We start from the raw sequence: 26,544 nt of genomic DNA on the forward strand, positions 1-26,544 counted from the left end.
TGGGGGAAAATATTACCCAGATGAGGCAAACGCACAACGTAATGCAGAGCTTCGAGAGTGTTTCTGCTTTTGTCATGTTCTGATTCGGTGCTTGTGCAGCAGTAGGTGTTTTCTCGTACGATATGCCAAAAGTTAAGGCAAGTGTTTCATCTCGTTTGCAACAGTTCTGTAAAGAATATAAGGATGTGTTTTCAACTGATGGCAAAGTGTTATTTTGCCAACCGTGTGGTAAATCTATCGCAGCTGACCAACGTTCGCAAATTACGCAGCATTTAGGTAGCAACAAGCATGTTGTTGCTTCTTCACGTTTGAGCGGCAGACAGGCACTTATCGGGCAACAAACTCCATCTACTTCTGGGGAACCGTCGAAATTGTCCGCGTTTTCAATGAACTTGTGCAGAGCTTTTGTGTCCGCAGATATTCCACTGTTCAAATTAAAGAACCCTGATTTACGAAACTTTCTCTCGAAATATACGAACTTCGAACCGCCTGACGAATCAACGTTGCGAAAAACGTATCTGCACAGGTGTTACGAGCAAACCTTACAACATATTCGCTCACAATGTGCGAATCAAAATATTTGGGTATGTATTGACGAAACTACAGACTCCACCGGTAGAAAAGTGGGAAATGTGATTGTGGGAGTGCTACATAAAGACGTAAATGTCTCAACGATAAATTATTTGCTAGTGTGTAGAGAGCTAGCTGGGGCTACACATGTAACGATAGCAAGGCTTTTTAACGAAGCAATGCAGCTATTGTGGCCGGAAGGCATAAAATTTGACAATGTTCTTCTCCTAGTGACAGATGCTGCAGCTTACATGAAAAAATCTGCAGTAGGCCTTGCCGTTAGCTACCCCAAAATGGTGCACGTTACATGTGTGGCTCATGCGTTGCATAGAATATGTGAAAAGATAAGAGCTCTTTATCCCAACGTCGATAAACTGGTTTCAAATGGGAAGAAAGTTTTTATCAAGTCGCCTAGAAGAATAGACATTTTTAAACAAAAATGTCCTGAGGTTCCCCTTCCCCCTACACCTGTAGTTACGCGGTGGGGCACTTGGTTGGATGCAGCTGTATATTATGCCCAGAACTTTGAAAATTTTGTATCTGTTGTAAACGATCTCGACAAAGAAGACGCATCGTCTATAGAAATTCTGCAAGAACTGTTGAAGGATCCCTCCTTAAAAGTCGAATTGACATACATCTCAACAAACCTATCCTTTCTCTCTAATTCCATACGAAAGCTTGAATCGTCCGCGAACACTTTGGCAGCTTCCGTGGGTGAAGTCCGTATAGTAGAAACGAAACTGGAAGAACTCACTGGATCTAACTCACAAGTGCTAATGTCTAAATGTACGGAAATTTTTGGGAAAAACCAAGGTTTTCAAACTTTGTGCCAAATTGCACGTGTTTTGGAAGGTGAAGTAGAGGAAGAAGAAGCTTTGGAAAACTTCAGCGTTAGTGACATTTCGTGCTTCAAATATGCAAGAATTGTTTCTTGTGACGTGGAGCGATCTTTCTCACAATATAAGATGCTGTTTAGAGATAATCGCCACAGATTTACAATGGAGAATTTGGAGAAAACTATGGTGATTCACTGCAACTCTTCCAAAAAATAGCTCGCTAAGAGGTAAGCATTTAGAAACTGATTTTAGGTGTTTAAAATGCATGTAATATTTTGTTTTTGTTACCAAATGTTTTTCATTTTTGTCACATATTTTCCTGTTTTTATCACATATTTTCAACATTTATGACACATAAAAAATAAATATTTCTGAGTTTTTTAGCACATAAAGTTCCGTTCCCTAATCATAACAATCAAAAGTTCCATTGTAGTCCAGAACGTTTGAGCAGTGTACTGTTTAAGATAGCTCTCGTTGCAGGTTGTATTGTTTTGTGTGTGTTCCATATTTGTAGAGCAGTGAATAAGCATGGCCAAGTCTGCTGATGCAGACGGCGACGTTCTCGTCCACCTTCTGCCATCTAGGTGCCTCCAGAAGGTTTTTCGCTGTACCATTCTTAATACGTGCCTAGCCAAGTGGGATGAGATAAGGGGAAACAAGCTTCGAGCTATCAAGCCCATCTCTGGTACTTGGTGTTCCTCGTCCCATTCCTTTCACGCAGAAGAAGTTATCTGATGCGGCTCTGACTAGCCGTCTAATGCATCATTATTTGCTGCAAAGAATGGACCTTCTGTCGTGCCATACTTGTGACATTGTTTTAAGTGTTCGACACATTCTTCTCGGATGTCGATTTTAATTACCTCAGACAGTATTTTAACCTTCCTAATGATTTCTCATCCATGTGGGGTGATGATGGCACTGTTTTAGCAAATGTTTTTAGATTTTTGACAAGAGCAGTTTTTAAACTATCCTTACCTTTTTAATGTGTCGTGTTTGTCCATACAAGTCCATTTACAACTTTCATTTTAAAATTTTCTCAAGGAGGTTTTTACACCCCTTTCTTAATTTCAAGGTAAGGGGATCTTCCTCACATACATTGAGGGGTGCAAAATGGCCTAATGTGCCGATGCACCCAAAAATTTTAATTCAATCAATCAATCAAGAAGCATACATGTAATTTCAATACAGGCCTGCAACAATTTCTGTATCTTGACACAAACTGAAAAGACAAATCTCGCGTTGTGCATCAGATATGCAAGGTAAGTTTTGGGGGTGAAGAATAAAACTTTTCTCAAGAAGATTGATTCTTCTAATAAATTCTTCTGGCATTCCTTTAACTTCGGCATAGGAACCAGTAAGCCATGATTAATACTTTTTCACAACAGGAGGTCATTTCATTCATTGTTTATGATGTATCGTTCATTTGAACAAATAATAATATGTTAATAATAACAACAATAATTTAATAATTAGACCTGATTTTTCAGGGTGGGGGAAATTGACTTTCTTGGGATGTCCCATTTTTGGGTCAAAATATTACGGTCACCCTACTTACACCCTACAACTGAAACATGGCCAGTACCATGAAGTATATATTCTATATACTTGAATTGACAGTTTCAGTCAGGGGACTTATGAATCATCCTGTCTATTCAACAGGATCCACATTGCTAATTGCAATGAAGATGAAATTGTCAAATGATGAAATAGACGAAGGAACAAACACAATGAAACACTACAAAATTACTCAGAAATTGAACATAGGACCTCTGGCATCTTAGCACTCACCATACAGATTTTGAACAATGAGTTTACTATTTTGAACATTCCAATACAGAACAAAAAGGGATTATAAAAAACACAGTGTAAACATCAAAAATATAATGACATGTATTGCAGACATAACTGTACACACTGTTTGGTCACAGTAGCTTTGTTATTACAAATATATTACAACTTTGATTAATGCATCAGCATTGTCACATTTAATGAAGCTTGTCTGAAGTTGACATGTTACATGCTTACAGTTAACAAGGAAAAATGAAAGGAAGTAGGAAAGTTTTGAAGCCAAGGTGAGGCTTCATATTCAGTCAGTGTATACATTTTCTTTAAGTATTTGGTCTAGGAATTAATTTGGGTGCCTGGACAAGAGATGGCGTAACGAGCGTATCGTCCCACAGTTCCGTGTAGCCACACATGCGTTGAAAACTCCTGTCAGCGCGCATTATTCGTAGTATAGGGCAGTTGATTGACGCGTCAACAACAGCATTTTGTAGTCAACTGAACATGGCGCAGTTCGTGCCAGATAAGGTGTTTTTGCGGGGTGTTCTGCTTCATTACTTTAATATGCAGAAAAGTGCTACCGAAAGTCATCATATTTTGGTGGAAGTGTATGGTGACCATGCGCTAGCTGAGCGAACGTGTCAGAAGTGGTTTGCACGGTTTAGAAGTGGTGATTTCGGCCTGGAAGACCAAGAGCAACCTGGACAGCCAAAAAAATTTGAAGACGAAGAATTGAGAGCATTTCTCGATCAGGATTCGTGTCAAACGCAGGAAGAACTTGCAGAAGCATTAGGCGTTGATCAAACAACAATTTCCAAATGCCTCAAAGCCATGGGAATGATTCAAAAGATGTCACATTGGGTTCCACATGAATTGAAAGACAGAGACGTTGAAAGACGAAAAACCATTTGCGAATTGCTGCTTCAAAGACAGAAAAGAAAGGGGTTTTTGCATCGCATTGTTACTGGCGATGAGAAGTGGATCCATTACGAGAACCCGAAATGAAAAGAAGGCCTGGGTGAAGCCAGGTGAACCAGGTCCATCACAACCGAAACGAGATATTCACTGTGCAAAGGTTATGCTGTGCATATGGTGGGATATGAAAGGTGTGGTGTACTATGAGCTGCTGCAACCCGGTGAAACTATTAATGGAGAACGTTATCGACGACAATTAATGCGTTTGAAGCAAGCTCTGGCCAGGAAACGACCAGAATGGGAGAACATACATGATAAACTTATTTTTCAACATGATAACGCTCGCCCACATGTCGCAAAACCGGTCAAAACCTATTTAAAAAATGTCGGATGGGAAGTTTTACCCCACCCGCCGTATTCACCAGACGTTGCTCCTTCGGACTACTACTTGTTCGATTGCATGAATAACGATTTGGTTGGACAGCGGTTCACTTCTTCAGAGATATCGAAAAATGGGTCTCTGACTGGATCGCTTCAAAGGATGAGGACTTCTTTCGCCACGGAATCCGTAACTTGCCTGACAGATGGGCGAAAGTGGTGGCTCGCGATGGACAATATTTTTCTTAAGGTATTTATGTATTTTGTGTTTGAACTACAGCTTCAATGTGTGCGTAACAACCGCACGAATTAATTCCTAGACCAAATAGTTTTTGTCTCTTTATAACAATTTCTTCAGGGGGAAAAAAGGCACAAGTGCATTTTGAAAAAAGATTCACAACCTTCAATATTTTTCCAGAACAAAGAAAATCATAATTTGGGAGACCACAGTAAACTAATAATGCGAAGATTATAAGATGAGTAAATTGTTGATCAGACTAAACCATAAATCCTAATAGTAGTTATGACCATGACTATTTTGTACATTTATCATTGTCATGTCCAAGAGATTTTTAAGTGTTTTCTAGTACGTAAATAGGACGTGATTGTTAGATATTTGCAATAAATGCATTTCTTCTTGAGTCCCTAATAGGTGGTCTAGGTAAATTAATATTGACATCATTAATTTGCTCTATAACGCTTTGGAAGGAATCAAATCTCTTCTAACTGAACATTTTAAAACACAGATAGTCAAGTTTTGTTAGCTAATTATGACAAGGATATAAATTTTTTATGAAGAGAACTGCTATGAACATATGATAGTGAAAAATATTATGATAAATGTCAATACATGGTACCTTTAATACTGTAAATATTCAAATGCACTTTATTTACTCTTGTCATACTGTCCAAACTTGTAATATTAGTTCTCATAACTGTGAGAACTCACAAGTTTTGCAGCTTGATATTTGACACTACTACTACTACATTTAAGATTTTTACAAAGTCAAATAATAAACACTACAAAAATTTTAAAGCTGATCTGTAATTTACTCGTTAGCAAATATTTACACTACAAATTTAAGTGTTTATATTGTGTTGTATAATTTTATAAAAAATAATATTTTTACAAATTCAGACTTATATTTCTAAAGTTCATAAAGATATAGACCAACAGGAGGTAATATTCAACAGTTTTTGACTTAAATGTTGTATAAGTTCATTATCAATTTCAAAATCTATAACATTAATAAAGGCACTAGTGTATTCAACCAGCAAAAGTATCTTTGCAATGCTAATAATATTTTACAAACAACATATATGTCTTAATCTGTGTACAACTCAATTAATGCACGGAATCTTGCAAAATACAAGAAATATACATTGAGAATGTCACAACATAGAGAAATAACGTATGTCTAACATGCCAACAAACAAATAGGAATCATTTGACAAGTTGTAAAGCATATTTCACTGTGGCTTCATTACAAAAAGCAAATGCTGATATGAAGCTCTGTGGAGTTAAACAAAAAAGAAGACTGCCATGCACATAAATAACCATTATTTCAGTATACTTCAGTAACAAAGAAAAGCCCTGCTCCACAATGAAGAGAATGTTTATGATAAGTTTGTCACAGCTTAATACATCCAATGAGAGTTCTTTATCGACGGTAGCGTCCTAAGTATGCTTTGCAGTTGGGGCAGTTGTGGTGAACATCCATGCACTCATCCATACAGCATGGTATAAGGCAACAGCCAAGCCAGCATCTGAAACATTCAAGGTCATTCATTAAATATCTAATTTACAATTTAACGTGTTGAAACAAATTCTCTTTTATACCACATATATTGCTCAGTAGTAAAGTAGAAATAGACAGGGTAAATGCTGCAGGAAGATGATTTTGTTCAAATGTCAAATAGTTTGCATTGACGACACTATACAAGTGTATGGAATTTAGGCTCCTTCGCTCGAGTGAATAATGCTTGAACAGGCAAAATAAAGGGTATACACTTACAGCCCATTAGTATACATATAACCGTGATTTGTCTGTGGTAGTCGGCCCTCAAATATGGATCGTGAAGTGAAAGATGCAGTGAACATAGTCATCATCTCCATGCTATGTAGCTTATTCTATCTTACCAATTCACAAGGAAATATGAAAATGGAATAGTGATTGTGGGCTGAAACTACCAAGATGGATAGATATTTTACACACATGCGTCTATGATTTTTAAATACTCAAGAAATATATGAAAACGAAGGTATCCAATATGTAATAAAAATTGAATGATAGATATTAAGAAATATGTGGGTAACCCACTCTGAGTATATTAAATTATTAACCAATATGTATGTTCATTATGTATAAACACCTATTCATTGTGTAAATTTTTCAAAAAATTCTGAAACTGTAAACCTGTAGTCAAAATGTACCAGGTTATGGCTTTATCCACACACATGTTATTTCTTTTATCTCTGTCATATCATTATATTTTTTCATAATTTGCTGGTCTATTTCATTGTGTATTGCAGAATTAACAAAATATTGTAATGCTATAAATATGCAGGCCTAAAATGGTTCCTAGCTGTATTTCTATCTATGTTATACTGCATTTGTTACAACCTGTCCCGCTTCCCGTGCTTGCTGATCGCTGGCTTTTCTAGCAGAAACCACGCGGTCCCCGTCCTGGGGAAAGCCGAAGCCAGGTTGAGAATAAAATATGTGGAAATGCACAAATATACACAATAATCCTTCCTGAATGTTCCAGCTAAGATGACACTAAACACAAAAAGGACACAAGCAAATATCACCAGAATAAATTCCATCCTGGATATTTTAAAACACACACTAATAAGCACCATGCTTACAAAACAAGCTTCTTCAACAAGACACAAACAAAACAGGTGAGTTAGACCGCAATATGGCAACAGCGTCTACGTAAGTGCCTTTCTTCTGCCTTCCATTTGCTTCTCACTGCCCAGCAGACGACTTTTCCTCTTTTCTCATTGGCACCGAAACTGTCGAGCGATCGCTAGCGTGGGAGACGGGACAGTTGAGTTTGAGTTGGTGTTTTAAGTCCACTTTATGCACAGTAAGGCTAATCGGGACTGGACCTACAGTTTAAAGTGGGACCCAAACCACTTGTGCCTCCACCGGGTATCGAACCCGGGACCCCTTGATTACAAGGCGGCGACGCTACCACTGCGCCATCGGGGAGGCCCTAGGGAGACGGGACAGGTTCTAACAAATACGGTATAATGTGTGTGAATAAGTATATGTGAATAAGTATATGTGAATAAGTATATCTGTAATGGATAGAAGGTAACATTAAAAAAAAAAGTAACAATCTCTGTAATTTGACACTTTCCATGCCCTTTCACCAAGGGTCTTCGGGGGTAAAGATAAATAAATAAATTATTGTTACTTTAAAATATTTTCCACTGTATATGCTTGAGGGTCGAAGACTCAAACGAGTACAACCGAGCGAAAGTGGTCCCATGCAGCGCAAAAGATACAGTATGAAAACAAACGCAGGTAAAACTTTAACAAAGAGCTCTTGGCCCTGGATCAAGTGAGGAATTTGAGGTAGGTTAGAAGATGGTGTTTCAAATTGATGTTGGTTGCAGACTGTTGAAAATTGCGATTTTCCCACCAGATGTCCTTGATGTCAATTCCACCCCTGATATGGAGTCAAAAGCTCAATTTTAAAATTTTTGCCTGTATCATGCTTTTTATGTTACTTTTATGTTACCTGAATAACTGTCTCAGCAAGGAGTGTTACATTGATTTTTAAAATTCAAATAAAAAGAAATTGCCTTTTTAAAAAGGACACAATTTAGCAATTAGACTACAGACTGGAGTACTGCATGGGAGCACTTTTGCTGCGTTGTAATCGCTCGAGTCTCGCACCCACAATCGAATATCATAATGTGACAATAATTGTAGACACATATGTAAAATATCTACCCTGATAGTTTCAGCCCACAATAATCTTTTTCGTTCTCATACCATTGTGTATTGTTAAGATAAGACTTAACTTCAGTTTAGCATGCAGATAATGACTATGTTCACCTAAGTTTCAATTTCACCATGTCTTTCACTCCAGGATTCATATACCACACACAAACGTGTACCACTGGGCTTCAAGTATATGCTGCTCGATTTGCCTGGTCAAGTGTTATTCACTCGTGACATCATAGCGAGCAAAGAAGAATAAGGTCTGCATTATTTACATATAAAGAGTGGTAAGTCTAGGTTTGTCAGGGATTATATATGATTGATTGAATTTTGTTTCATTTTACTTCACTTTTCCATCCCTCATGACTAATCGCGAAGCAAATGTCCTGTGCATATAAGAATTTGTCAGTTTCTTAAAGTTTACTTTATGATGACACAGGCTAATCAGGACTGGGCCTACTCTTTCAAGTGGGATCTGAACTACAATGCAATGTGCCTCAAGAGACTGATTTCAAGACAAACCTAGGAAAGTCATATTTAGTGCATCCTTTCTGAACATCATGCACCTGTAAGAAACAACAGGTTTTGTTGAAGATTTTAAAATTTGGTGAAAACCATTTAGATCGGTAAAACAGAAAGAAAATAATATTGCTAATAGAATTTTATGCATAACTACTTTTAAACAATACACGCAAAACCTACACATCATTCCATTGCACACAAAATTACAGACAGGCACAGTAATTACAAACATTTTGTGTACTCGCACACACACTGGAAATGCTGCCCTAATCTTTCTTACTGCTACAGTGTTGCATACTTGGCACTGGAACTAAGCAACCCATATTCATGAATACACAACTTAATTTCTTTAGTTCCTACTGGAACATAGGGCATCCACAAAGCGTCTCCACCTCACTCTGTTGCATGCGATCTTCTTCATTTCTTTCCAACTTTTCCCTGTTGTCTTCCTCCTTCTTCAACAGTACGCCTCCATGAGCTTTTGGGCCTTTCCCTTCTTCTAGCACCTTGAAAGTTCCAATCAAGAGCTTGCTTCTCAATTACATTGTCTGCTTTCCTTGTTTCACTTTGGTTTTTAATCTGGTCTTCTGATGCTCGTGTAAAAAGTTCTTGATTTGTGATTACTTCTGGCCAATGTACATTTAATATTCTCCCGAGACATCTGTTAATGAAAACTTGTAATCTGTTTGTGATTTGGTTTGTGACTTTCCAGGATTCTGCTCCATATAGCAATACTGATTTGACGTTGCTTCTAAAAATCTTTAACTTTGTTTCTGTAGTTATAATCCTATTCTTCCATATTGGATAAAGTTGCACAAGGGCCCTGTTAGCTTTCTTGATGCATTGTTTTACATCATCTTCTGCCTCTCCGTTTGTTGCAACTACACTTCCTATGTAGGTAAAATTGTCTACATCTTCTAAGTCTTTGTTTTCTAACTGAATATGATCTTGAGTCCTTGCATTTAATCGCATTGTTTAGTCCTTGATTTATTTGACATCAGCTTCTACAATCTTGCAATTTAGTTTTTGCATCTCTACAAGATTCTGACAACAGACACACATCATCAGCAAAATCTAAGTCTTCTAATCTATCCATAAGGTCCTATTGTATTCCTCTTCTTTTTCCTTTTACGGTTTCCCTCATTACCTATTACCAGAAGAAAGATAAGAGGCAACAGCCCTGCCTCACTCCAGTCTCTGCTTCAAAGGGTTCTGTAACTTCTCCTTCATGAATAACTTGGCTCTTGTATTGTCGATATGACTCCTGGATTATCCTTATCTTATTTGGTATTCCAAACACTGTAATATTTGCCACATTACTTTCCCTGCTACAGAATCAAAGGCTTTCTCAAAACCTACAAAGATGGTATATAATCTAGTATTCCATTCTATGCATTGCTCGATGATAATCCTCAAATTTGGTCTGTGCAGGATCTGCTAGAACGGAATCCTGCTTCTCTATTTTATCTTGAATGCGATTTAGTATTTGACTTGGGATAGACAACAGCGTGATTCCTCTCCAGTTGTTACAGTTTGTCATATCGCCTTTTTTTGGAATTTTTATTATAAAACCTCTTTTCCAATCTTCTGGCATTCTCTCTTTTTCCCAAACTGCCGTAACACTTCATATAGTATTTTTGCCATCAAGTTCACATTTACCTTCGAAATCTCTGGTTGGATTTGGTCTATTCCATCTGACTTCCCATTCTTTTGTTGTTTAAGTGGTAATTTGATTGCCTGAATTGAAGGAGGAAGGTCTGAAATTCTCATCTCTGCTCCCCCTTCAGTTTTTTCAGCCTCACTCCCTATTTCTCTCATTCTGTCATTATCTCTGATGTTCCTATTTAATACTTCTTCGAAGTGCTCTTTCCAGCTCTTCATTTGCTCTTGTTTATCCATATAACCTGCCATTCTTATTCTTGACTGGTATATTTTTCTTAAATTGTCACATTGACAGTAAGCATGTTGTTTGATAAAGCTGTTTTAAATCACCCTTACTTCCTGCTTCCTCTGCTACTCTTGCTTGTTGTTCTATCCAATTGCGTTTGTCATTTTCACCTCTCTGTCAAGATCTATATACTGTTTTTGTAAGGAGCTCTTTTGGGTTCTTGTTTTTACAGTATTTAATTCTTCTTTCTTCATTTTTCTAGCTTTAATTTTATCCCATGTGTTTGTTGACATCCAGTCTTTCCGATTACTTTCCTTATATCCTAAAATGTTTTCACTTATTTCTCATATATGTCTTGGTCTTCTGCCATTTTCTCTCTATTACATCCTCTTCTCTTTCTTCTGTATCTTCATCTTGCTCCATTTGCAGACTTTCAAACCTGTTTCTCGGTTCCAATACAAATCTATTTTTTGTATCTTTATCATTTAACTTTTTCACATCAAATTTCTTTCCTATGTTTGAAACCTTTTTACATGCTGCCATTATACGAAGTTTAAAGACTGCAATTACCAAGTGGTGGTGGTCACTACCAATATCGGCTCCTCTTTTATTTCTTGCATCCAGAAGGGATCTCCTCCATTTACGGGTAATGCAAACATGGTCAATTTGATTTTCTGTCACATGATCAGGTGATACCCATGTCACTTTATGGATATCTCTGTGGGGAAAAACAGTTCCGCCTATGATCAGATCATTTTCTGCACAAAGGTCAACAAAGAGCTGGCCATTTTTGTTTATTTCCCCCAGTCCATGTCTACCCATAATAGGATCTACTCCTTCATTATCTGATCCAATTTTAGTATTTATGTCTCCCATCAAGATGCATATGTCTTTTTCATTTTGTACTAGTACTTGGTGCAATTTTGAATAGAATTCCATTTTTTTCTGTGATGTCTGAAACTTCTGTTGGAGCATAGCACTGTACTATTCTAATGTTCCTCGCCTTTGTTTTAAACTTTGCAGTTATAATTCTTTCAGAAACAGGGTTCCATTCCGATAAGCTTTTCTTTGCTCTTACTCAACAGAATACCTACACTATCCCTATGTTGTTTCTCTTCTTCTCTTCCTGAGTATAAGAATGTAAATCCATCTTTAGTTCGTATCTCTCCAAATCCTTTCCACTTCATTTCACTGATCTCTAATATGTCCAACCTGTAGGCCTGCATTTGGGCTACTGCTTGCTGGAGCCTACCACTCTCTCTTAAAGTTCTCACATTCCAACACCCAATTTTAGTTTTCCCCTTCATGCCAAAGGTCACCCATCATCTTAGAGTCAGTCCGGCTATTCTTCGTGAATGTTTCTTTAATAATGGAGTTTTAGGTGTGCAGGTTATTAACCCACAGCACCCGATCATGGTGATAGGGCTGCTACCTCCAAGCAGGACGATTTTCTGAAGGGGGTTTCTCCCTTAGCCTTTGAAGATCTCTCTTCACCACAAGGCAGTGGTTCTCTCTCTATTACTCCCAAGAGAGTGGGTTGCCTCTTTTGCCATCTGCACCGTACCAAAGGACTCCTTCTCCGATGCATCTGCCATTGAGGACTTTGCCGTAACCCTGGCAAGGGGCCCTTACATGGTACTATCAGCCGGAGCCAGCTGAACCATGTTTTTTTTTAAAGAGGTGTTACTCCTCTAGGTTCATCCGCCTCCTCTGCCGTTGAGATGGTCGAATCATCTTCAGCCTTTGACCGATAGGTTGCTTCTTAGTCTGGCTCCTCCTCACTAGCCTGCCTGACATGGGGGACCCTCCCTGCCAGTAGCTATGCTACCGCCAGTATAACCTAGTGAATCATCAGAGCATGCAAGCCCCACAACCAACTACAAGGCCATGCAACCACTAAGTGGGGTATGAATACATACATGACTTTATTTCTTACCCGAAAAAAGAGTAGCAAAATATATTGATGCTTCTATGGCACAATGTGAAGTGTAAAGGATTCAAATGCTTATGAGAGACTTCCATCGTCCATTCTGTGCATGAGTAAGAAACAAACTGTGCATGAGTAAGAAACAAACTATAGAGCAGGCTGCCACCTCCCTCACACCTTCCAGAGCTAGAGGTTGCCCTAAATGATTTTGATTGAGTTTGTGTTTTAAGTCCACTTTATGGACAGATAGACTAATCGGGACTGGACCTACACTTTAAAGTGGGATCCGAACCACTATGTGCCTCTACCGGGTATCAAAACTGGGAAGCTTTGTATACAAGGTGACGACGTTAGTTGCCCTAAACGAAGAGTGGTGACAAATCCCCCAAACTCTCATTGATCACCTCATCGAGTCCATGCCACGCAGGTATGCTGCAGTGTTCACCGTTCAAGGATCATACTGTAACACTTGTACTTGTATTTGGTGCAGAGTCTGAAGAAGACCTTGCTATAAGGTTGAAACGTTACGTTTAGTTTATGTTTTATAATACCATAAATTACTGCCTTGGTCAGCATATTGAGTTTTTACATCATACTAGGGGCCAGTTCCTTTCAAGGGCATGTCAATTTCTGCACCTACCTGTTGCTACACACATTGCTCTGTAATGACCCACATCATGTGAACATTGTGTCAAGTGATTCACATTCCTTTCTGTTGATTAATTGATGAAAAGGCTATAATTTTTCGTAACGAAGTTTGATGTAACCCTCCAATTGCTCCAATGATTGCTGATATCCCGATTGTGATAATTAAAATTATGTTTAAGCTATCCGTCGCTCATTCTGTGCATTGTTACTGGGTGTAACAATGCATTCTCTACTGTATATTCTCTCCCGATGATGTTCATTCACGTGCATAAACATAGATTGTACAGGATTTTCATCTCATTTTATTCTGTTTCCCTTTGATCTCCTAATTTTTTTGAGCAGTGTAGTATACAACAATAATAACACTCCCTTTTTTTTATCCCGCCGACAATTGATAGCTGGGCAAACATTAAGGAAAAATGTACCCTGTCATTGTTGTGCGGGTACGACAATCACCAGAAAGGAAGTAAACAAGTTTCAATTGTTCTCACTTCTTTACATTTTTTCACCTCACTATATTTTCAATATTTTTCAACTACATTCTTCGTTTAAAAGGATTCTAACTTGATTTAATACCCCACCCCAACCTAGTCGATCATCCCTGGAAGATAGTGACATCCTGTATAATGAGAAATTTGAAAGTACTGTTGTGCATATTTTTGGTTTTACTGAGAATGTTTCTGCCTTTTTCTGACATATTTTTAATATTTCATGACATATTTTTCAATTTTTATGACACAATTACATACATATTTTACAACAAATGCATGAAATATTTTTTGAGTTCTGAAAAATCTACACAAGCAAGGCTTGCTCAACCTGATGCTGGTAAAAGATGCTGGCAAGGCATACGTTGAACACTACCCCTGGACACTGGTTTTCAAAATCAATGATATCAACTAATTCCCATGACAAATAACATAATGACCAGGTTAAGTTCCCTGCACCTCTGACCCCCCACCAAAGTACATAACGTCACTTTGCAACTTACCCGAGAAGTGCTATGATTAAGCCACTCAGGTAGGCTATCATTCCCGGCTGCTTCATAGTGCTTGTATCAATCTCTGCATGGCAATGAGGGCAGATCATGTGTGTCGGTTGAGGTCCCACAGGAACAACTGTTGTTACTATTGTTGGTCCAGGAGTTACTAAAGTAAATAATAATAATTAAGATCCTATGATGCAAATTTTACATTAAATTACCGTAAGTGTCAATCATTTATAGTGCTATGGATACATCAAACGTTTGAAAATTATGTACAAGAGTTAACAGAAATATAAAACTTCCAAAAATGAGAAATGCAGTAATCTCAAATAAAATTTGAATGCAAGACTTAAAAATCTGATCGTCAATATTTTGTATCGTTTGGATTCAGCACTTCAAAATAATGAAAGAAGAAAAGTATCCTTTAAATGCACGGTTTGAAATGCATATTTGAAAATAATTTTGTTGGCATAAAAAAGAACATCATATACTGAGAAACAAATAGCAACATACTAAACCTACACTAACTACCATTTCATGGTAATTGAAATATATGGTTACAGTACATGCATTGCACTTTCGAAAACATCAAGAACTTTTATTTTAACGTATCCTGGAGAAAAAGGAAATATAATGGTCCACCCACCGGCAGACAAGGAGGTTACTCCAAGTCCAGGAACATATTGAAATTGCTGAGGAAATCCATAGAAGCCACCATCTAATCTCATCATGCAAAATTACACGATAGATTCCAAGTTAGCAGGAAACAAGAAATAACAAGCAGTTGTTAGTTAGTAAAATCAGTGTCTACAATAAAACTATGTACAGGATTGTATTGCATTCTGTTCTTAACAGGAATAAAAGTAATATACAAGCTGTCAGTAAGTAGGATCAAAGAAACTACAGAAGAGAGAGTTAAGTATTTACAAAGTCCTTAAATTTCTAAACAATCTAAAGTATATGAAAACGAATTCTTCACGAAGTGCCCAGACAGACAGGAACTCTGAATATATCATCTCACTCAAATCGTAAATGGTAACTATTAAATCTACAATTAAGAATGATAGTAGTTTTTTTATTATTATTATTTAGTAAAACATGTAAATCCAACAGCTTTTAATGCTCTGCTGGATCTTTGGCTGACACCAGGGCAGGTGTTTTCGAAATTTCCACTAGTTTTGAAAAACCACTATGATATTCTAAAATCTGAAAAATTAAATATGCTTATAATTCCTTGTAGAGCATTCACGTGAATCTCTGTGTGGTTTTGTTTCCCTGTTGTCTAGATATTATCATGCTTATGTAGCCATGAAACCATTGAGGGAATATCTATGCAACAGCGAAAGCAAACAAGATAATATTCCAAAACCTAACCTAACCTAATGCTAAGTGAATGTTCTAGAAGGAATTCCAAGCATATGTAATTTTTTAGATTTTGGAATATCATACTGGTTATTCAAAAGGAGAGGAAAATTCAAGAAAGGAGAGGAAAATTCAAAAATAGTTGTCGTAGTGTCAGCCAAAGGTTCAGCCGAGCATTAAACTTTCGTTTACCATGGAGTCCCTTTATATCTCTTTTGTTCTTGCAGATTCCTATGGCTTAACTCAATATTTACAATTCTAAAGTTCATTACATATTTGATTAATGTTGCTCATCAAGCATTTTTTATTACAACTGTACAATTCAATTTATTGTAACATGCATATTTTTATTGTGATAATAATATTAACGATAATACTGAAAAGTGAATGATAGCCTAATATTACTTCAATGCAGAGGATGATGCTGCATTTCACTTACAAGTCTTGTTATATTGGGCTTAATGGTTGAAAGTTATATTCTGGACATTTCCTTGACAAACTTTAAAGATCTGGGAATGTCGAGTTTATACGAGTGCGTATTATAAACAATATTATAGTAAAAATGATAAAAAAATATTGTCACATTTTCACCTCTAGCAAGATTTAGTTTACAAATAGTTTTATTTAATAATGGAGGGTCTCTTCCATGCAAACTTTCGCAACATGTATAAAAGCTTGTAACATTTATTCAAGCCTTCACATACCCTTTGAAAGTCCACATACTACAGGTTAAGAACCACAGGTGTAAATTATTACATGCAACCATCTTCATTCTTGTTCTTTAATTAATGTTAAGTAACCAAAATGCAAATATACAGATAGGTTAGTCAAGACTGGTCCCACACTTTAAAGTGGGATTGAAACAACTATCCTCACTAGGATCCCTCCATTGATTACAATAATGTACACTTCTGTTCAAGCGATACTCTTACTTACATTGTTGCCCAGGTGTGAATGGACTAGAAGGTGGAACACCACCAACAGCCTGTGAGTAGCTTGGAGGGGCTGCTGGAGGAGGCCCGTAACTTGGAGGTGGAGCATGGGATTTACTCATCTTTTACCTGGAAAACAAAGTTTTTTTTAACAATATGCACAACGAATTTTACAAGTAAACATTAACAGTAATGTGAACTAGTTTTATGTGTGAAAATATATTTTAGAATAAACAAATACTTTGGCTTAAGGAGACAAAATTCTGTAGCCTGGTATTAAAAGAAAAACAGCTAGAAAACGTTTTGTGTTTTAGTGACAATTAATTAAATTCTGATTTCAGTTCTCAACTTTTTAATGTATTGTATCTATCATCTTCACAATTAATATTCATTTTCTAAAAATACAACCATTGAAAAAAAATGTTTAGAATAATCTGACACTCCCCAGATAGCATGTAAGTTAACTGCAAGTTAAATCGACATTCGATTTAACTTGCAGTTAACTTACGTGCTATCTGGGTCAAAATACCAATACAAAGCATTTGAAGGAACCCAGAGGTACCCACAGGGAGGGGGGGTTCATGACGCACCTGCATCATGTAAATATTTGGGGGGGATTTTATACCAATTCTATATATCTTCACACAAAAATGGGGGGGATCGTATCCTTCGATTGACTTGTTATTGATTTTTAGTTTTGGTTATTATGTACAGTTTTTCTACTTACCTGTGGGTGATTGCGGGGATAGGGTTGAAATGAAACACCACCTTTTATGCCTATAGAATCGGTTTGGATGGAGGGGGAGGCATGGTATTCACATTAATACAAGGTTAGTCGAGCAGACAAACTGTGCAGAATAAGGTTGACTAACAATGGCAGTGAGCCTAAACTATCTAAAGTAAACATACAGTAAATATGACTTATTAATACAGTGACACAACCACAGGGGGGGTCATTGCCCCCCCCCCCAACCTTCGACGAAAGTCAATTATAGGGGGACAAGGGGGACAACATTGACAGCCAAGGGCACCTGCAGGAGGGCACAGCCACAGAGGAGCAATTATTACCCCTTCGATTTCAAATTTTATGCAAATAAAAATTCATTTTGTAAAATTTTCTTGCTTGCTTCGCTCGCATTATCTGCTTTTCTCGTTTTCGTCAAGTTCAGAGCTGGGGCGGCGGGAGTCGGCCATGTAAAAGAGAGAATGTCATGGCGTCCAGTGAAATTATTTGCGCCCTATTAAATGAATATTGTTTTCAATTGCAAAAATTGGATCTAAAAATGTTCTTGCTCGCTGCGCTCGCAGTCTCCTTCTTTTCTGTAATGTAATGCATTTCAATAATATGTGTTGTATATTTGTATTGAATAAACTTTGAAAATGTACACAATTTAGTGTTAGCTTGTTGCATATGTATTTTCTTATTTTATATCGCTCCATGTTGCATATGTGTAAAACACATGTTGTACAGTGGGATCTATGAGTATTACCGTGCAAATTGTCCATGACTATTTTCAGTGGGATCCATGAGTATTACCGTGCAAATTGTCCATCACCATGTTCGTGCACTTTATTTGATCCAATAAGAGATTCAAGAATTAAAAGAAAACTCAAAACTAGCTGTTGACAACTTCTGCACCAGCATACACCCAAATCCATCGCTTTAAAACACACAGGATGCAAGAGAAAAATTAATGAAAGTAGTCATGGACAATTTGCCGAGCAATACTAGTGGATCCCACTGTACATGAAAGTTACACATGTATCTTCGGAATGCATTTATCATTCATTTTCTGCCATTCAAAAATACAGTTTGTGTGCTTGATTTCCATTATTAGCTTATGTGAAATTGACGGTATTGAAAAAAATATTTCAAATCCTTTGTTCCAAATAAATGCTTTAGCACACACTTCTACCCTCTTTTTGCGTAATTTATAAGCATAATAACGTCTTTGATACTACTACTACTACTACTACTACTAGTAGTAGTAGTAATAATAATAAAGCCATTATTAATGTTATTATTATTGGTACACGTTTATCCTGGTACTTGCCCCCCCCCCCCACAAAAATTCGTGGTTGCACCTCTGGTATTATATTTTTTTCGCAAATTTTATCTGACAAAAATAATTTGTGTAATTAATTCGGCATAAACGGGGGGGGCAAATATTCTACCCTTTTGGGGGGAGTGCGTCATGGGCCTTGTGGGGGGGGGGTTCTGGTGGGTGCAGTCCAGTCCCAATTAACCTATCTGTGCATAAAGTGGACTTAAAACAACAACTCAATTCAGGTTAATATCTTATTGCCGGCTTGTTGATACTGAATAACAATTTTGAAAATTATGGTTACAGATTTACGCAAGGACATCATGTAGTTCGACTTGAGGAAAAGGGTATGCTGTTTTGCCAGTGATCGAATTATTTACACCTTAATCATATATACGAAAAAATTGGCCCCAAATACCGTCCTCCTTGCGTTCTATGCAGCATGACATAGCGATGTGATTTTGAGTTGGTTGATTTTCTTTTTTATTTAGCGTCGCTTTTCTGAATCTTTTGGCTAATTGCGACAATGAGGATCAGTGATGATAAGATGAAGGGACGCTCACTAAAAATACCCATGCCAGGTCGGAATTCGAACCAAGTTTTGAGTTAGTATTAGTTGATTGTTTAAGTTCAAGGTTCGTTTTGTCTATTTTGGATAGTAGCCGAAATAATTATATTTAAAAAGCTGAACAATAAGTTCTTTATATTCGTTCCCTCCCAAAAGGCAAGAAGCAACTTGGTTCAACTTCTTCCAGGCGAGTTAAAAGAAGAGGACGTTGGGTTCACAAAACTTGCAGAAGCACAAACACACGTGTACGCTGTTATGAGGGAACACGTGCGCACTCATGTGAAGGGTGCAGTTCACGTCAAAGGAAGGAAGGTGAACAGATGTCTGTCTCTCTGAAGAGGCAGAACTTCTGGTCAAAATCAAGGCCCAACAGCAATGTGGGGAAGCAGAAAAGGTTCTATATGGAAATGACAAATGCCCGCACCGTTGTCACAAATTTATGTAGTTTGCCGCCAGCGCTCTATCACACAATGGGCCATGAGGAGGTGGGTTCTTCAATTTCACGGCAAGGAAGAACAGACACATCCCACATGTGTTTAGGATGGTACGTAGGCAAATATTTTCCAACTAGGCGCCGCAGACAAAATGCTTCTATAGTGACACGTTTAGTGTGTTATTTTTTATAATGCGCAATGATGTGACTTGTCCATCAGTAACCATTAGTCAAGATGTGATCTATATTACTTAGGAGTAATACTCGCAAATGAAAATGATAAAGAGGAAATAAAAAGAAGGATTAATTCAGGAAATGCGTGTTACTTTCCTCTTCATAAACTTATTATCTTCTCGTATAATCTCTAAGAAACTAAAAGTTAAAATATACAAAACAGTAATTTTGCCTGTAGTGTTACATGGATGCGAAACTTGGACCTTACATTGAAAGAGGAACATAAATTAAGAGTATTTGAAAATAAAATCCTTAGAAAAATATTTGGACCTAAAAGGGATGAGGGGAGAGGTGAGTGGAAAAGGTTACATAATTCAGAACTACATAATTTGAATTGATTTACTTTATTTTACTTCGCCTTTTGTGCCACTTTTGACTAATTTGCGAAGATGGGAATGAGTGATGATGATGAAATTGATGAATGGACACTCACAAACATCCATGCCCAGGCCAGGATTCGAACCCGGGACCCCTGGCATCGTAGCGCGATGTGCTAAGCACGGGGGCCGGTCATAATCTGAATTCATCTCCAGATATTATTAGAATGATTAAATCAAGAAGACTTAGGTGGGCAAGCCATGTGGCACGAGGAGATGAAAAAAGAGTTTACAGGATTCTTGTTGGGAAATCTCATAGTAACAGACCAGTATAAAAACCAAGACGAAGATGGAGGGATAACGTTGAGATGGACCTAAAGGAAATCGATAAGGATGGAAAAGATGGGATTGATCTTGCCCAGGAGAGGGACAGAAGGCTTGTATTGCTGCAGCCATAAACCTTCGGGTTTGAGAAGGCTACAGAGTTAGTGATTGTTACTGCTGATTTTCACTACTGACATTCAGAACATTTTTGCTCAGTTGTATTACGGGGATTGGGTGATTTTCTTTTAACTGTATCTCATTATGTTCTCTACTAGATGTTTAATGTTAAATTTAGACCTCTGGAGCCAGAAACTATGGCTTAATTTTAGATATTAACGACAACATCTCCGCGCAAGCAGTGCCGGCGCTGGCCTAAAATTAGGGGGGGGGCTACAGATTTCGGAGTCAAATTCTTGGGAGGCTAACTAATACCGATTTGATTTGATTTGATTTAGTTTATTTTACTTCGCGTTTTGTGCCTCTTGGCTAATTTGCGAAGATGGGGATGAGTGATGAAATGATGAAATTGATGAATGGACATTCACAAACAACCAAGCCCGACCGGGATTCGAACCCGGGACCAACTAATACCGACTAAAAGGTATTTGCTTAATATTTCTTTTTACGGTATAATTTTGCCAGTGACATATTTTACATTCAGATGCAAAGATATCGCATTTTGTTCCATCATATTCAAAAGTACTTTTTGTCATATATGCAATAATTTTATTGACTTCTTTTCCTAAGCCATTATTGAATCGCTCGAAATGTGTTATCAATACTATAAAAATACACGTAATACTATTTCTATGTAAAGAGTGTGAGCACTTTCTTGCTAAAATGGGAAAATTAACTACAGCATTAAACTCCGATAAGATACGTCTGTTCTTATGAGCAGCTACAACCTTGCTTAAATCCAAAAATTTTGTAAGCTCCTTCTCAAAGGAAGAATAGACAGGGCACTCAACTTCTTGTTACCAATTTGATTACGAAGGTAACACTTCATTTGCCGCAAGCAGCCGTTGACGGAGGTATGTACATTTCAATAACAAAAAGCTTATAATGTTCGTAAAAAGCAATTTTGAATGTTTCTCGTATTTGCAAGCAGCTGCTCAAGGGTCTTTATTTTTAGTTCCTTTCTGTCTCTCTGTCCAAATCATAACAGTAGATACAGGGAGCGTTGGAACATTGTAGCTTTTCGTGCTTCAGACAAGCGGCTCTAACTTCATAAAGTAGACGTTTTGCATTAATTTTAAACCGTTTTTTACTTCCTTATAAAGTTTTGCAAGAGCACAGATCAAGTAAGATAATTAGTACCACAATGCTGTGTAAATTTTTACGGTAGTTGTGATCTTTTGGAGAGAGAGAGATAATATAGAAAAAGGAAAAAAAAACTGTTGCTTTGAGCTTATGTTCCTGAATTCTACATGTTTTTAAACTTCCTTTAAAATTCAAAATTATACTGTGAATACGGGTCTTTTATATTGGCAGTACAAACAAAAAACAAGAAGAAAAGAAAGAAAGAACTATGTTATCTAATCTAAAATGGAATGGCTCATATTGCGTGTAGGTTGAACACTGTACTCCCAGCCGATCTACTTCGAACATGGGCAAGGTATGTATGCATTTCACATTACTCATTTCGAAGTTCATCATTCATCCTCATCGTCAAAATTAACCCAACAGCTAGAGAAGCGATTAAATTGTATCCTGAATATATGCAACCACGTTGCACAGGTTCACAGTTGCCAATAAAAGATTAACTTTGCAATTACGACAAACTAAATATATATCTCTTATCCGTAAATATTCGGAATATATCCATTTGATGTGCCTGAAGAAGTCGCATAGTAATGTTGCTTTTCAAATATCGAAGTTTCGAACAAGATACTAGAATATACAAAAGCTGAATAAGGGTTTGTCTCGTTCTCAGTTATATATAGTCTCGACAAGTCTAGTTCTCGTCTGGATTTTTAAAAAGACTATCTCTGTACTATCACTACTGCATGTCTGAGTAAAGTGAACAAGTATTATTTCTGTTAACACACTAGCCATGCCAGGAAACCGTCTGTGTTTGCTCGTAACTTAACACTATTGACGGAGTTCTTTCTCCAAGTCGAAAGACTTCGTTGTTAATTCATTAGGCCATGCAAGGAGACCAACGAAAGGAAATTTATCGACCGCCAGCACGGAAGGTCAACGATCTTATCTTTGCATGAGGAAGAAAGCACGAAAGAGTTTTAGATCTGCGAAACGTTTCCAACAGCCGAGCAGGACAAAGTAAGAGCAAAGCTACTTCCAGAGACACTGCCAAATGTTTCCCATTTAGCGAGGCTTTTATGAACATGATAACACGCGAGGGCATGACGTCAGTATGAAGGCACCAGTACGTTGGTTATGTCTTCTGCTTTTGGGGAAGTCAGTCCTATATTTTGCCATATTTTCCTGCAACTGACGTTCCTTCTTTTTCTTTAAGGAATGCCGGGCCACAGAGGCGTATGATACCCACAAACCTCTTACTGGGCACGCCATTGACCGCAACACATTAACAGTACCTTGCTCAGCATGTGTGGAGAGGTGCCTTAAGTATCTTTAGAAAATGGACACGTGGAGAGATGGACAATAGATCGTTCATAATTAAAGAAGTGTTGAAACATAACTCTCACGATATTCACGAACATGAAACACCATATATTATAGAAAAGTGGGGAGGAACAAAATCTAATATTAAAAATATAAGTTATCGACAATTTTCCATGTCGAAACTTTTGAATTGTCCACAAAGGATTTTTCCCAAGGAGGGGCAAGGTAGGTATTTTCCCCTTCCGGGTGTCTATGGTCACAGAATATAACTTGACACGAAAAAATGATAAATTCTTCAATCACGAGTTCAGGTGGTATCTATTTTTAGTATTTAATGTGTCCGATGCAATACATATTGATATAGACTAGAGGGATATTTTTATTATTACTGTTTATGTCTTTCATAATGCATTCATCAAAGTACAACATCCCCGAATAAAGCTGCTCCGGGGCTCAGCCAGCATCAAATCAATTGGTACCTGCAGGCAACCTTGGGGGGTAAAGGCGGCCGGAGCGTGGTGCTGATCACATCAGCTCCAAAATCAGGGTTGGACCGGGTGGGCCCAGCGCAGTTTTCCCCATGCGGGTTTTTTCAGAAAAACCCACCCTCAGAAAATTTTATAAATTATTGCTTTAAATACTTGTGAGGTTCTAAGATTGTCAAAAAGTTTGAGAAAACTTGTAAAGAAAAGGCTTAGAATAGCTTATAATACTAAAAATAATGAATATAGAATAAGTCATAGTGGTTTTTTGTTTTTTCAGGCTATTTTCCCCACTCTGACATCGTACACACTTCTCTTGTTAAAATAAAATGTTAATAGTCGTCACCTATAATAAGGTTCCAGTATGTAGTAACGTTGTTTACTGACATAAAAAAGCACTAGTTATAACATATTTTGTACTCCCCCCCCCCCCCATAGTGTGATTGTTGGATAAACCAAAGTGTATGTACCTCCTCAGGGAATGCAACCCTGAAAACTGATGACAGCATTACCTATTACACCCTCCAGGAAGAGTAGAATCAAACTGTTGGACAAATGTTTTGTAACAGAATATGTTAACAGGAATGTTAAATTTTCATTCAGTCAACTATATCCTGTTCCATCTGTTTCTGGGACAACGCTGCATATAGCGTCAGAAAAGGGGAGAAAATCAGTAGGCAAAGCAGTACACGTTGCTGCGAAGGCTGGTATCTGCAGTCGCCCCTCATCCACACAATCCAGGTCCCTTTACCAGTTTTCATTGGGGGAGCCGTTTTGCATAACTACTTGCGCAGAGACTTGCTTTCGTTCGCTTGCTCCAGATACCTGGGACAGGGTATAAAGCAATACAAATTGAATGTTACGGCACAGGGGGAAAATGTGTTTCATTTTTAAAATACATATTTTTAAACATAACCTGAAAAAAATACCAATAAAACCCAGTTTTGCCCGGGTTTTTTTCTGGTTTTATCTGAAAAAAAAAACAACAACCGAAAAAACCCACCGGGCAAAATGCGAACCCTGTCCAAAATGGCCAAGATCGAGAATGTGCCTAGCCCCACATCCCCTAAATGTGCTTTCATAGCACGGTGCTACATGCACGGGGAACTTTACCTGGCTTTACGTTAATACATCACGAAAAATAAAAAAAATAAAAACATTGAGAAATATGTCTGATTTGAATAAAGTTCGCGTCAGAGAAATATATTTGTGTCACAAGAAAATGTGCACTAACTCGCGCGTTTTACTGAACATCACATTCTACCTTCGAGCACAAGAAGAGTTCAAAGCCGAGGCACCACAATGTGCTAATGCAACGCTGATGCACAAGATAATTTACATATATGCTTGGAAGAGGGAGAGATGTGGGGAAGGGGGGGAGGATAGCTTCTGCCCTCTTGTTCTTGAAGTCCTTGACATTTAATTTCATGCTCCAAAGTGGGAAGCTGCATCTCCATATGGAGCGTGAGAAGCGAAAGGATGAATCCAACTGGTTGTGCATCACTACTGATCGAGAGTCCGGCTTGTACAGTTCAAGATAAAAATATTACTTTTCTCATAATGTAATTAAAATTATTCTAAGATGCGCTTGATCTTATTACAGTTAATAGTTGTTTATATGAGCTCGTATTCCTCTAGTCTTGCACAGATATATTTAACAATGCTTCCCAACAGTAATTTATCCACACCCTCCTATTTACGTGCTAAATTTACTTTTACACACACCTAAAAAGACCTTACACTCGCATTGAAAAAAACAGCTTTAAGCTAACATGTAAACGCAATTGTTATAAAACTATATATATATATATATATTGAAGTCCGGAGGGCTCATTTAGTCAAATCCACTCTCCTCACCTCCTCGTTGGGGCCCCCTGGGATCTTTCAAGATGCGAAAGAGAGAGTGGTGTGCGGAAAGCAACGGGAAGCTACCGCATATATCTTTTCCCTAGAAAAACTGCAATCATGATGAGTCATTCCAAGGCAAAATATTCCGGACGTAAACTAGCCCCCCATTCGGATGTCCGGGAGGGGGATGTCTGGGAAGGACACGTTATGACAAAGGACACTGATGGGGAAAAGAGAAGCAAACAGAAGGTAAGATTAAGAATTGGAACGTGGAATGTCAGAACCCTGTTACAGTCGGGAAAGCTAGAAAACTTAAAGGCAGAAATGAGAAGAAACAAAGTAGATGTTATGGGAATATCAGAAGTGAGGTGGGAACAAAATGGTGAAATAGTGAGTGATGAGTTCAAGATGTTTTATTCTGGAGGTGATCAACAAGGAAACCGTGGTGTGGGAATAGTGCTAGGACCACGTGTGAAACATAAAGTTATAGCAGTGCGTTATGTGGATGACAGAATTATAATGGTGAAACTTCAAGGAAAGAAGAAAGACTTAGTGTTAATTCAAGTGTATATGCCACATAGTGGGTTGTCAGAAGAAGAAGTGGAGGAAAACTATGAGAAGATAGAGGAATTGATTGAAAAAGAGAGAAAGGGATCGTGCATTATCGTAATGGGTGATTGGAATGCTGTAGTAGGAGAAAGGCAGGATGGAAGTACAGTAGGAAGATATGGATTAGGCGAGAGAAATGAGAGAGGGGAAAGCCTGGTAAATTTCTGTAAAAGAAACTCCCTAATTGTTGGAAACACACTGTTCCAGCAACATAAGAGAAGGAGGTACACCTGGATATGTCCAAGAGATTGTAAAAGATACCAGATAGATTACATACTGGTACAAGAAAGATTTCGAAATTGTTTGAAAAATGCGAAGACATTGCCAGGAGCTGACATTAATTCAGACCACATCTTGCTAATAGGGGAAATCAATCTTACATTGAAGAAGATAACAC

General features: G+C 37.7%; 1 protein-coding gene across 2 annotated transcripts in view; it reads right to left on the reverse strand.

Annotated features, from left to right (window-relative positions):
- Window positions 1–3,272: 3,272 nt before the first annotated feature.
- Window positions 3,273–26,544, reverse strand: part of LOC145990966 (lipopolysaccharide-induced tumor necrosis factor-alpha factor homolog) — a 69,595-nt gene continuing 46,323 nt past the window's right edge. The window contains exons 2-5 of one of the 2 annotated variants that reach the window (XM_083126553.1): window positions 16,709–16,833; window positions 15,057–15,128; window positions 14,417–14,573; window positions 3,273–6,248 (exon numbers count right to left, since the gene is read on the reverse strand). In XM_083126553.1, coding sequence (XP_082982679.1) covers window positions 6,143–6,248; window positions 14,417–14,573; window positions 15,057–15,128; window positions 16,709–16,826 — 453 coding nt within the window. In that variant the 5' untranslated portion in view covers window positions 16,827–16,833 and the 3' untranslated portion in view covers window positions 3,273–6,142. The remainder of the gene's footprint in view (window positions 6,249–14,416; window positions 14,574–15,056; window positions 15,129–16,708; window positions 16,834–26,544) is intronic. The other variant, XM_083126554.1, reaches the window with a different exon arrangement.

Source organism: Lepisma saccharinum, chromosome 8 (assembly GCF_977018435.1).
Source record: "Lepisma saccharinum chromosome 8, izLepSacc3.1, whole genome shotgun sequence".
NCBI lineage: Eukaryota > Metazoa > Arthropoda > Insecta > Zygentoma > Lepismatidae > Lepisma > Lepisma saccharinum.